This window comes from Thermobia domestica, chromosome 2 (assembly GCF_964235325.1).
Source record: "Thermobia domestica chromosome 2, izTheDome1.hap1.1, whole genome shotgun sequence".
NCBI classification, from domain to species: domain Eukaryota; kingdom Metazoa; phylum Arthropoda; class Insecta; order Zygentoma; family Lepismatidae; genus Thermobia; species Thermobia domestica.
In genome coordinates this window covers 249,759,384-249,773,795 of record NC_137455.1, presented here as the reverse complement: position 1 = coordinate 249,773,795, position 14,412 = coordinate 249,759,384, and the positions used below count along the sequence as shown (strand labels likewise).

General features: G+C 37.3%; 1 protein-coding gene across 7 annotated transcripts in view; it reads left to right on the top strand.

The window, feature by feature from the left end:
- Positions 1-14,412, top strand: part of homer (protein) — a 444,718-nt gene that overhangs the window by 420,019 nt on the left and 10,287 nt on the right. For 5 of the 7 annotated variants that reach the window (XM_081748567.1, XM_081748571.1, XM_081748572.1 and 2 more), the window contains one exon: positions 9,135-10,935. In XM_081748567.1, the coding sequence (XP_081604693.1) occupies positions 9,135-9,320 (186 nt within the window). In that variant the 3' untranslated portion in view covers positions 9,321-10,935. The remainder of the gene's footprint in view (positions 1-9,134; positions 10,936-14,412) is intronic. The other 2 variants (XM_081748569.1, XM_081748568.1) reach the window with 1 other exon arrangement.

Sequence of the window (14,412 nt, the reverse complement as noted above, 5' to 3'; positions counted from 1 at the left end):
CTACGTGAAACTAGAAATTTCATTTCAATTCATGTTTATAACGCACTCTTAAATATTGTTGTTGCAGTTGTTATGAATAGTGTTTAAGTTGGTGATATATCATACAGATTATTATTAGACCAAGTTGGTAGATTAAGCGTGTCATTATATTCTCTAAAGGCTGAACCTAGAGAAATTTCGAAGGGGGTGTGTCTTATTAAAATTCTGTTATATTACCAGCGTTTAACTTGAACAAAAAAATGCCAATTGATAGATGTCAAACAGTGAAACGAAGTGGTATGTGTGAGTGTAAAACCTCGTGTATAGTTTTTCGAGAAATTTGATTTTTTTTTTAAATCTACCAATCTACCAGGTACACAGGTAAAATTTAATACTGTACGATACCACGTCATTTATGAATATGAAACTGATGAGACATGTATCAGTCGATAGATCACATCGAACTGAACAAAATTACGTGTTAGAAGATAAATTCGAATGCTTAGTTTTCGAGAAAATTTAGAAAAATAAAAATTTTTATCACAATAAAAGTAGCATTCGTTGTGAATCTTATACAGTTGATAGTTTTTTTCTGCTGGTATAGATATCGCTAGGAGGTAGAATGATTAGATGTATAAGATTTGCAGACGATATGGCGCTTGTTGCAGAATCTAAAAGGAAAGTCAATAAAATGTTAGAAAAAATCAGAAAGGGCTTTGAAGAATATGGGATGAAAATAAATGTTAGAAAGACAAAAGCCATGGTGATTGGAACGAAGGGGTCTGTGTCAAATATAAAAGTAGGAGGGGATAAAATAGAACAAGTGAATAGTTTTCGACACCTGGGTAGTATTCTTAGTAATGACATGAAATGCGAACGTGAAATAAAAGCAAGGATAGGAATGGCGAAAGAAGCCTTTAAAAGAAAGAAAAGTCTGTTTTGTGGGACCTTGAACTAAGAGTTGAGAAAAAGACTCATAAAATGCTTCGTGTGGAGTGTTGTACTGTATGGGGCGGAAACGTGGACATTACGTAAAGGTGACGAAAATCGACTGGAAGCCTTCGAACTGTGGGTGTGGAGAAGAATGGAAAGAATTAGTTGGGTCGAGCGGAAAACGAATGAGAGAGTGTTAGAAATGGTGGGTGAGAAAAGAACACTTCTAGATATTATTAGGAAGAGGAAGAGAAACTGGTTGGGACATTGCCTAAGAAGAGATTGTATCATGAGGGACATCCTAGAGGGTATGGTGGCGGGAAAGAGAGGGAGGGAGCGAAGGAGACTACAATTAATGGATGATATTAAAACAGAAAGATCATACGCGAAGACGAAAAGGTTAGCGGAGGACCGTGGAGCATGGAAGCTTCTCAGCTGCGGCAAGTGACCTGCCAATAAAGGCAGAATACCTATGATGATGATGATGATTGATGATGATAGATCATTATCTATGCACGGTTAAATAATAGCACCTGTAGTTCGATTTTTCGTAACAGTGACATCTTAAAATGGTCTAAGATAGATAGGAATTCAATGACATTTATATAAATATAGTAGTTAGTGATTGTTTAATCATGCTGAAGAAAGAAACATGTGTAAGTTTCATGCTAAATATTAGTTTCAATTAGATTCAGTTAGTGAGGTTTATAACAGATCTTAATTTCCATAGCTTTAGTTCATTGACTTGGAGATTTCTAACACTTTTTCGCCTCCCAGATTAAGTGGAAAGGAGCCACTTTACAGTGGGATCTAAATCAATACTGAACTTTTAACTAAGCAAGCAACCTTAGTGGGGACCGAATCCGCAGCCTCGTGAAAAGAAAACAAAAATCTATGGAAGAGAAGAGCCAGAGCCTTAATTGCAGCCAATCTTAACTATATATAAAACTACATAAGCTAACATAAATTAAAGGGATACTTCCGGTTGACGTAGAAAGTTGCAATTTGTCATGATTGTAGCTTTCCGAGACTAACCGACAGGAAAATTGCCAAGTGAATATTTTTAATTTTTAGGGGGTCTTAAAGAGGGATAAAGAATTTCCCCATGTTATTAAATGTTTATATATATTCTGGATGTTTATGTTTGTTATTAAATGTTTTTATATATATATATATATATAAAACTGGAAATTCGGTATGCTTGTAAGTTTTCGTTATCGTTAACTAAGTAAATAAGTAAAAGTAAAAATTTCCAACTATAGAGTGGTTTTATGGAGAACTGAAAAATCTTTCCCATGTTATTTATATGGGACACCTTTTATACCCCCAAATTATTGGGCACTTCCTGTAGGGCTACAATGACTAAATTTTATGTGATTGTAGCTTTTTGGGACTAACCGACAGGAAATTTGCCAAAAGTGAATATTTTTAATTTTTAGGGTGTCTAAAGGGGAGATGAAGAAATTTCCTTTTTCTTTTTTTTTTTTTTCTCGTATTTTAGGTACTTGGAATTGGAATAGGAACTTGAAATTCTGTATGCTTATACGTTTTCGTTAGCGTTAACTAAGTAAGTCACTAAAAATAAAAATTTCCAACTGTCGAGTGGTTTTATGGGGAACTGAAAAATCTTTCTCATGTTATATATATGGGACATCTTCTACACCCCAAAATGTTTAGGCACTTCCGGCAGGATTAGAATGATGAAATTTCGCATGATTATAGCCTTCCGGAACTAACCTACAGGAAAATTGCCAAAAGTGAATATTTTTAGTTTTTAAGGGATCAAAAGGGGGGATTAAGGAATTCCCATGTTATCTAAATGGGCGTTTTCTTGGGATACAAAATGTTGTCTTTTAGATAGTTGAAATAGGAAAAAAACTTGAAATTTGGTAGAATTGCGGATTTAAGAAGTGCGAGGCCGTAGGTCGAGTAAACGTGTGGTTCAGGGGGCGAAACCCCAACTGTGCCTAATTCAGGAAATGTAACTAAAGAGCAAATGCAGAAAATTCATTCTTGATGCAAAGTCTAATATATACAAGGTGGTAGGAAATTCCACCGACAAAATTCGGGAGGTGATTCCCGACACCAAAACAAGAAAAAAAAGTCATTTTGCACTTTCCTCTAGGATACATAGTTTCGGAGCTACATGATACCGAAAACGTGGCAGAATACACTTTAGAGCGCTATATCTCCTCTATTTCGAAAGATAGAGGCAAGACGGCGTGGTCACCTCAAAGGAATGAAACCTGCTCTATTCAAAGATGGGTATGTCGCAATCGTGAAATCAGTACACAAGGCATTCTCCAAAGGAGCGTAGGCACTCCCAGATTGTCAGGTAAAGACACGTCAAAATAGGCGTGAATGGATAGGTTTCCCACCTGGTAACCATAATTAGTTGTACCATGCCGAGATCTCAGAGACGAAATGGTGGACACGTCATATTCGCTGTGTGTGGTTGCATAAGAGTCTTCACCACAGCGAAAATTAAACTACCGCTAATTTTATAGTTTTTCTGTAATATATTCAAAATAAATACAAATATTGGGAAAGCAAAAACATGGTGCGCTAGATAGTATGATTCTGCATGTGATACCGTTATCACAACTCACTTATCTGCTTTCTATTTGCAACTGCCGCAAGATTTAGCATTTTTTGCGAGTTTTGTAAATAGCGGCACACCCAAAGAAGATACGTGAGTTTTGATAACGGTATCACATCCAGAATAATATCTAGTGTTGAGCTACTTCTAATATAATCTGTTAAGGTAAACTCTTGCCTAAAATAGTACTCTATAAACTTCTTTAAAGCTTCTGACATTCCTGTTCACTGCTCATATACAATAATATGTACTTTTCACAATACTCTTTATTTCACACTTCTACAATAACATATTCTCTAAATATCATAACATCTCTTGACTAATTATATCTCTTTTCCTCTCACCTAACTCTGTTTATCACTTTACAACATTATTCTGCAACAAGCTCCGAAATAACAACAATTAACTTGATATCTCTCTAAATTCCATAAACAACTAACTTGATATCTCTCTAAATTCCATAAACAACTAACTTGATATCTCTCTAAATTCCATAAACAACTAACTTGATATCTCTCTAAATTCCATAAACAACTAACTTGATATCTCTCTAAATTCCATAAACAACTAACTTGATATCTTCGTAACTACGTAGCAACCATTCTCAGTTCTTCTTCTCTCTCTCTCGCTTTTTCTAGTACAGTTCTAATACTAAAATACTTTCCACCCTAAAGTATTACTCAAGCCTCATACCCCTAACATCTAGTGCACTATGTTTTTGTTTTTCCAATGATGTTATTTGTTTTCAAGATATATATATATAAACATTAAAATTAGCGGTAGTTTCATTTCGCTGTGGTGAAGGTCCATAACCACCAGGTACTGATGGTAAGCAACAATGCAGTAGTATTAATTATTCCTGCCAGGGGTACTATGTTATTTTCATGATATAAGCCGGGGATAAGCTTTTACGTGAGGGTGATTTCCCCTGCACCCCCTCGTTTATTCGAACACTGCTGACAGCAAAACATTGACTATTTTCGGGAACATTGCACGGTCACAAACAGAGGGCCATAGCTACCATACGGCTAAACCACACTACATACGTACTTCGTTGATTTGCCTCGAGAGGACCCCCAAGTTGCCAGTCCAGGTCATACCGATGCACAAGGAGTTAGCACTGAAGAAATACTGAGTGCACAAATAACAAACAATACATCACCATTGAGCAGACCTACCTTGTCTGTCAAAGTCACCGTGAAGTTGAAGTGGGCAGCTACTCCGTTGTGTGCTGTGAATCACGTTCATAGTGTAGTGTGTTGTGACAATGGCCCATTACACCAATCAGGAACAGGCCGAAATGATTTTTATGTATGGAGAAGCACATGGAAATGGTAGGCAGGCAGCCCGATTATACAAAGATCGATATCCCAATAGACGCCAACCGCATCATACAAAATTTGCAACGCGGTTTCGTCGTTTGTGTGAGACCAGAACGTTTTACCCTGCCATGTATGACACGGGAAGACCACGTGAGAAACGCACTGTGCATGCCGAAGAACGTATTTTACATGTGCTCGATGACCCAAGTGTAAGTTTCAGGGAGCTTGCCCGTCAGCATAATGTCAGTCATGAGAGGGTGTTGTCGATCCTTCATGCCAACAATTTTTACCCCTATCATTTGCAACGGCTACAGGGTCTATCGCCAGGGGGGATTTTCTTCCCAGGCTGGACTTTTGTAATCAGGTTCTCCATTTGGTGGCAACAACGGTCAGTTTTCTCTCCTCTATTTTGTTCACAGATGAAGCCCAATTTGGAAGTGATGGTATCCAGAGTTTTCATAATAAGTCATCTGTGGTCTGTGGATAATCCACATGGAATGGTACAGGCCCGCCACCAGCACCAGTTTCGTATCAACGTTTGGGCAGGAATTCTGGGTGACCATCTCATTGGACCAGTTGTTCTTCCACAACGATTCACTATTTGAACTTCTTGCGCGAGATACTTCGTACACTTCTGGAGGATGTGCCGTTGGTCTTACGACAACGCATGTGGCATATGCACGATAGTGCCCCGTCGCATTTCTGTCGCCCCGTGCGGCGTGATTATTTAAACACTGTTTTCCCGGGCAAGTGGATCGGCCGTGGCGGTCCTATGTCATGGCCTACCCGGTCGCCGGATTTAAACCCTCTGGATTTCTATTTATGGGGTCATCTCAAAACTGTTGTTTATGCTACTCCGGTACCTGATATTCAAACGTTGAAACAACGCGTCCGAGTCGCCTTGATTCTTTGCGGGAAGAACCAGACACGTTTCGGCGTGTGCGCCGGTCAGTGCGACGACGTCTGAATGCCTGTGTTCAGAGTGGTGGACGTCATTTTGAGCATTTTCTTTAGTGTTGCCACAGGTAAGACTGTTGTAAGACTTCTGAAACCTTTAGTGTCATTCTTTGTGATACTTATTCATCACGGACACCAGTACGAGCTGTAGTGTATCATCCTTGAAAATACAGTCCATGTTTGCCTGTACGCATGCTTGCTTTTGTCCGTGTCTTCCATGCCTCAGTTGCGTACTCGGTAGGCCCTACAGCGATTCTCGGCCCTGCAATGTCTGCTTGTTGCGGAACCGCTGCACCATCACCCATGTCCGGCGGTGTTCCCCTGAATTGGTCCCCGACGCTGCAATGGGAAATCCCCACTTTTCCAGCTCTCACCCCACAGTTCGTACGTAAGCCATACGTAACACGTCATAGTACATACGTCTGTTTCACTTTTCACTGCCCCTACCATGTCTGCTTTGCGGAATCCCCTTCTTCCTGTATGGACTCCCATTGCGCAGTTCCATCTGCTCCATTCAGTTTGCACCATCAGTTCCCTTGAGTATGATTTTCTTCCTCATTTTGTGGACCGACGTCACTATCTCAATTCGTTCGGGAGATATTCTACTTTACCCACGGTGTGTGGGCGATCTTTTGCTCGGTTCCTGCTAGAGCACGCCGCCTCTTTCGACTTCTGTTCATGACTTGTTTCCAGTTGTGGAGTCACCTCCCGAAGTGTATTCACCCACACTTCATATCCACAACTTCATTGTTGGTCCCATCAGTACCTGGTGGTTATGCAACCACACATACCTAATATGACGCGTCCATCAATTCGTCTCTGTTTCAGATCTCGACATGGTCACAACTAATTATGGTTACCAGGTGGGAAACCTATCCATTCACGCCTATTTTGACGTATCTTTACCTGACAGTTTATCCGGGAGTCCCTACGCTCCTTTGGGAAATCCCATGTGCACTGATTTCACGATTGCGACATATCCATCTTTGAATAGAGCAGGTTTCGTTCCTTTGAGGTGACAATGCCACCTTGCCTCTATCATTCGGAATAGAGAAGATATAGCGCTCTAAAGTGTATTTTGCCTCATTTTCGACATCATGTAGCTCCGAAACTGTCCTAGAGAAAAGTGCAAAAGGACTTTTTTCTTGTTTCGGTGTCAGGAATCACCTCCCGAATTTTGTCGGTGGAGTTTCCTACGGCCCTGTATAAGAGATGCCAGGCCGTAGGCCGAGCAAATTGTAGGGTCTTTCGCCCCCAGCTTGCCAAAGGCTAGTTATAATATAAAAGTTGAAATGCCCGCTCTTTGCACGGGTAGAATAGTTTTATGGAAAATATTTAAATCCCTTTTCTCCTTAGGATACGCATTCCAATTATAATGTAATAAAAATCCAAAAGGTACTCTATTTTCCCATCAATTCTTAAACGGATTGGCATGATAAACACCCAGCTTGAAGTGAATAATAACTCTGTATCAGAAGTCATTTCAGGCGGATCAATCGATTTCCCCACCCGGAAAAAATATGGATTCGACACCTGTCTTAGTGATTTTGGACGTCTTTTTTTATCACTTCTCATTTGAATGGGAGCTGAACTTAGACTTAAACGGCATTGGGGGGGGGGGCACTATTCATTTCAGTGACCCAGAAAAGTACGGATTTGACACTAATCAATTTTTGGTTATTTCTACATGTCACCCCTTTTCCACCCTCCAAGGAGGTGCTAGTGGTGTCTTACCCCACAGTATTTGTTTTAATTGAAACTCATACGTGTACCAAGTTTGATTGAAATTGCTCAAGGCTTTCCAGACTTATACTGAAATATATACACATGCACTGAAATATATACATTCATCGATGCACATACATAATGCTACTGACACCTGAGAAAAGTTTACAGTAAAAAATATTTTAGTTCGATCTTAAGACAACTTGAATCGAACAATGCCAACCAAGAAAATGCTGGATTTATACCCTTAATGATTAAGGACCCCAGGACCCCATAAAGTAAATCTGCACCGATGAATGTAGAGTCACTTATAAAATATCATCTTTGAAGATATTAAATCTCTCTAGTCCAAAAGAGATGGATATATATATATGTAATTATTTTGTACTAGCTGAAATATCCATTCTTCGCATGGGTGAGATAGAATATCTATGTAAACAAACTGAACAACGAAAGAAAAAGTATCGGTCATTTTCTACTACTATTAGATGTTCTGTTAAACTCCCCTTGAGGCCTCCTGGTTCGAATTAAAAGAAAAAAAAACGCTTCTGTCCCCCAGTCGATGGAGCCTGTATTTGAAAGCGATGCCTGTGGGAGTATCGCCGGTCATCTCAGCGACAGCGAAAACTATGGATTTGACACTAATATGGGTCATTTTGGATTTTTTTTACATGTCTCGGTAAACCTCTCCCCTCGCCCGCAGGTGATCTCCGGCCCACATACAATGGTAGCTGAATTTGAAGGTCATCGCTAATGGAAGTGTCACCATTGATCTCAGCTACCGCGAAAACTATGGATTTGGCACTAATATCGGTCATTTTGGATTATTTTTACATGTCTCGGTATGCCCCCTTCTTACCCCCCCCCCTTCCCGGTGACCCCGGCCCGCAGCCGAATGGGGGGAATTTGGAAGTTAATGCAATCGGAGCTTCACCATTGATCTCAGCAACCGCAAAAACTATGAATTCGACATTAATATCGGTCATTTTCTACTACTTTAACATGTCCCGGTAACCCCCCCCCAGGACCCCCTAGTTCGAATTTTGAAAAAGAAAAATCTTCGTCTTGGTCTGGGGCCTGGACCAAGATACCCGTGACCAAAATTTGGTAGCTCTCGGTCCACATGTCTGGTTCCCAGGTCACACACACACACACACAGACAGACACACAAACATTGTTTTATTTATATTAGATTGATACACCTATTTTTAACTGTACCTTAGAGGTATCTAGTTGTAGATAAATGTATGACGTTTTGTAAATGGAAATAATCACTTTTGATTCTAGAATATATAGTTAATTAATAGCTTAAGAAAGTTTTGTGTTGATAACAACTGTCTGTAGTTTATACACTGTGTTCATGTTGGTTGGTTAATAAATTATTTTCTGCTTGACATGAAGTAAATACTTGTGGATTTTGTATGGGTAATTACAGCCTTATTTCCATTTAATAGTGGTAGTACGTTTCATGTGGATTGGCGGTAAAGCTGGTTAAAAACTGCACTGTCGTAGTGAAAGTAGCGGAGCTGCGATCGTTAACTATTAGAAATTAGCGTTACCCACGAACAAAGTGTTGCTGTTACAATAAGATATTCTTATATGCAATTCTTTTAATACAGGACTTACAAGAAGAAAACCAGCAACTTCAGGCAACGCTACAATCGGCACAAGCACAGTTAGAAACTGCTCTCTCAGCACAAGAATCTCAGCGCCGAGTGTTAGAAACTCTCAACGCACAGCTAGCAGCACGATTACAAGAGTTAGCAAACATTCATCGAGAGATCTCCACAGCGCTTCAAACGTGATGACAAGGTGGAGGAAAATAAGTTTCTTGCCAAAATATGCATATATAATTTAAAAATACAAACATTACCAGTGAAATTACACAATGTGGGAAAGTGGTGGTCAGGTTTTGTGCAGTAACAGATAATACTTCCGGAAGAAATATCAAGAAATTAAGTTCAGTGTGAAATTTTTCTGTGTTCATTTTTTAAAATAAAGATTATTGTGGAAAAATTGGGTAAAGGAGTATTGAAATGAAATTTAATGAATGAGTGTTAATTTTTGAATGCGTTCGGACGATGATGTGTGTATTTTCCTCCGAATTCTTATCTATTTATTTTCATAACCAAACCTTTTACCTTTACTTAAAAAAGAAAGAATAGAATGAATTATTACTTTGTTACATAATGACTTTTTTGTGCTCTTGTAACTTGACTGAATACGTAATATGCTCAATTAGTTAAGTATATCATAAACTGTGTAATTTTTGTATTACTCTTTTATATATTTTCACCTCAAGTCTTAGCCATAAACGTATTGTTTTTGTTGCATTGACAGGTTTGTATCTGAATCATTTTACTTCAAGTGATACAATTATTCTACCTCACTGTCTTCAGTTTCTTTGTTTCAGTTATTGACTTTGTTTAGGAATGAAAAAAAAAATATCTCACACTTCTTTTGCTGACAGATCACTAGTATTTGTGAAAATGGCTTCTTTAGTGTTGTTTTCACCTTTAAAAATGGTAGAAAGCCTACGGACCATTGAAGAAATAAGATAAAGGCGTAGAAATTGATAAAGATCATCGTAAAAATAAAAAGAGGGCGGTGAAATGATAAAGCAGATAAAATATTGTATAAGTGAAAAAACTAACCAATAGGTACATATTTAATTTTAAAATTGTATTTGTCATGAACTTTTATGTCCACCAATTTCTCTTTGACTATCCCTTGAACTCTTATTTCCATATCGTCTGTGCAGATGGTATCCTACTTTTATCAGTGTCTGCTTCTTCCCGTCTTTTAGATTCAGATCATCCTATTAAACTCTTTAACAAAAAATTTAGTAACTCGTTTGAAATTCGTGTACATCAAATTTATATTATAAAAGGATCCCAAGCGTTCGAACTTTACTATACGTTTTTACTAACTGTAAATTAGTGTCATACCCACCGAATTCATAAGAACTACATTTCTTTTCTTATTATTTTAACTAATTCCTATTTGCTGAATATTTCTTAGTTTAGCTAGTATATTAAAACTAATACCTGAAATAAGACGCTAAGAATTAATCAGCAGATAAGAATCTATTAAAATACTAGCAAAAGCGTAACTCTTATAAATTCAGTAGTACCCTGAGTACAGTACTATACCCTAAGTACAGTTTTCAAGAACAATAGAGTATGTAGCTAAAGAGTTCATTGAAAATTTACATACCGAGTGATGAAAAGGTGTCAGCAATGGATATAGCATCGTGTAAGGAAACTCGAAAGAAAGAGAAAAAATGTAGTAAACATAAGACGGGAAATGCGTCCTTCCAAATCAATAGCTATACATTCTATCTAAGTATCCATGTTTCAGCATCCTGTGGCACCGGGGCGACGATTTTTGTAAAGGAAGTTGGGATATAAGGACACACTTGTAAGTACTAATTAAGTTTAAATGACACTTTTCTACTAAGTAAAATATTATTTTTAAATAACTTATATCACTTTTCCGTTCGTGTAAAAGTCAATATTATTTTTAGGAGTTGTGCAACTGCACATTAATGTTTTATCTCCAAAGAAAAGTGTATAGTAATAAGATGGAATCAAATGTCCATCTTAAAATAAACTTTGGTAACGTCATTAAGCCGAATATTTACTACTTTGTTCCTGTTTAAATCATAAGAAAGTATAAAGATATTTTTGATATTTGTAATTCCAACTATTACGTTGTGTCTTCATACGAATGATTGTATTCTAAGTGATCGTTAGAAGGTATTTGTGGAGAGAGATTAAAAATCTTACCGCACAACTGACACAAAGTGAACTTAGGTCTTTCATTTATCGGCGTTGCTTTACCACATAGGTACTAGTGATATCATTTTTTTGTAACTCTGTTTCATGGCGTTATCAGAAAACGAAAACAGCTGAATTTAAATTATAATTTTTCAGTTTTCAATAAGAACTACAGCGTTTCGCGTTAATGCAAGTACAAAAATCAAGAGGTAACATAAATTATATAGTAAATTATTCAATTTCCAGTGCAATAGTACTTGATAGTTCCAAGAGGGGGCAACCTAAATGAAAACTAACTATATGGGCTATGAAACCCGGAAGTTCAATGCGCCATTCACAATAACTCTACATTGACTTCTGTCCTTAGCCAACTGGATCCAGTTTCTACTTTGTATTCCTATTGCTCCGAGATTCATCTTAATATTGTCTTCCAATCTGCGCGTAGGTCTTCCTAACGGTCGTTTTCCGATTGGATTCCCAGTTAAAATTTTGAAAGTTTTCTTAATTTCTTCCATTTTGATTATATGACCTGCTCATCTCAGCCTCCCAACTTGTTGACTCTAACAATGTTTGATAAATGATACAAATTATGCAGTTCCATAGCTTCTAATTCCCCATTCCCTTTCCTCTTGGGACCGAATATTCGTCTCAGATTTTATTCTCAAGTACTTTCAGTCTGTTGTTCTTTCCTCAGAGTAAGCGATCATGTTTCGCAACCATACAGAACAACAGGCGTGATTATCGTTTTATCACGTGATTATTTTAAGCTTCAAATTCCTCGACAGAATTCGCAAAGACAAGAGATTTTGAACTGAATAACAACACGAGTTTCCTGCTTTCAGTCGACATGTAATTCTTTCGTGAATATGGTTTTGGTCTGTTAATATTGATCCTAGATATTTGAAAGTATACACTTCGTCAAAAGTATTATTTAATATTTTGAAGCATCATAAGTTGTAGTTACTACCCCGGTGAACTTCCATGTATTTAGTTTTCTGTGCACTTAGTTCCAAACCCATGTCCCTGCAAGCGTTTAATAAGACCTCTGTATTTCTTTCTCTTCTTCTTCTGTCATCCCCTATTATATTTACATCATCAGGATATGCCATAACCTGGTAAATACCATTCAGCTCTAGGCCCTGGTTACTGTCTTTGATTTTTCTTATAGCGTACTACAGAAAAAGTTGAATAATAATGGCGACAACGCATCTTCAAGCTATTTTGGACGTAAAAGCTCGTGGACAAGAATTTTGCTACTTAGACTTTATTTTGGATGCTGGATATATATATAAACAACTAAACATTTCTCAAAAGCTCCAAATTTAAGAACAGAATTTTTAACGCTTTATAAATGTTCGTTTCCTTTGCGATAAAACGAAACTTTCACAGATCCTGCTTACTCAAAAAACCTTCCTCTGTGGTGCGTATAAATGTCTAAAACTGAATTGCATCTATCTGATTTATGTTTGCATCATAGCACAAAGAAAAGAAAGGGAGCCTAACCTGCCAGATGGTAAAAAGAAGAAACTACATTTCTCGATTTTTTTTTTTTTTTTTAATTTAGTAATCCATTTCTAATATTCGTCTCTGTACAGTCTGTATATTCTCTCTTCACATTATATTCTTTAAGCACATACACAATCTGCTTGTGTATTAAACATCGCAGCTTACCCATATGATATGTTATGAAAAAGTCATTTTCCCACTACTTGTGATATATTCAATGTTCATTTTCTGTTTTACATTTTTTCCCCACTCACTTCACAAATACAACAGACTCACGTAAAATCAGAATTTCTCTTATAGAACGCTTATCGTACAATAAATATCTTACTATAACGGTCAATCCGTCACTGAAATGACGAATGCTAGAACCAAATAACTAACGAATAAATGAGAAGCCACACTTGAAAACTTTAAACGTTATAGGACAGAATGCGTTACTGTTGTCACCATCGGCGACGATTTCTGTGTAACGAGAAGGGGGTATCAGGTATGTATCTTTCGTTGTCACATATCCAGGCAAAGGAAAAAGCAAAAATATCTAGATCCGAGAGCCCGAGTCCCCGTCGGCACCCGTGTTTGTCACTAGTGGTAAGCACGCGAATATTAGTCTGATCCTTAAAGCACACATTTCATCTTCAGTTACATTGTCGATTCTATTGTTGTGTAGCTGCAATAATATCAGTAAAAATTGATATTAAATCAAAAATCGAGAAAGGCTTTTGGTCTGCACAGAATTGCGTGATGGAGCGCAATTCGGACAGTTCTGGGCTTCAACTTGTATAATCTGAGTATTCTACTGGTAATATTGAGGATACTCCTATCTCATTAAACTTAAGTGATGATAATGAGACGTCGGTGCAGCCCAAAATCCGCAGGTAAATTGCTGGAACCTGGGTTCAGTTTCCTACCATATTAACGATTAAAATACTTTTTTATGCTTTATAGAATACCTTCTAACGACCATTTTAAAGTCATTCGTATTTGAAGGCACAAATAATATTTGTATTTTGAAATATCACGTATATTTGAAATTTCTTATTCTTAAAAAGGAACAAATCAGTAATTATGCTTTTGAACAGCTTTACCAAGTTATATTTTAAGATGGACATTTGATTCCATCTTATTATTAGAAACTTTCCTTTGAAGACATGTTGTGCGTGATTGCATAAGCCCTGAAAATTATAATCGCAATTCCATAAAAGCGAAAAGTGACTTTTTTAACTAGTAGTAAATTGAAATAATCTTCAATTAGTACGTATGATCAAGATGTCATTTGTGATTAATCGGTAAGTCTCTCATCATATCGCAACTCTATAAAATTTGTTGCATTAATATCATAAGACATGGATGTTTAGATAGAGCGCATGCTAGTTCCAAATAATTTCTTGAACCGATTAGCATAGATTCCCCAGTTCTTGAGCTATGTAGCGTTAAAGTTTATTTTCCGTCATTTTTTGTTGCTTATAAATTTGGAAGGAGCCTTTTTCCACCCTGTGTTTGTTACACATTTTTTGTTTTTTTCAAACAGATACCTGATCTTGTATTATTTCGTTTGACACTAAAGGTACAACTGTAGAGTAAAATAATCATAATTTGAACTAGTTATGAATCA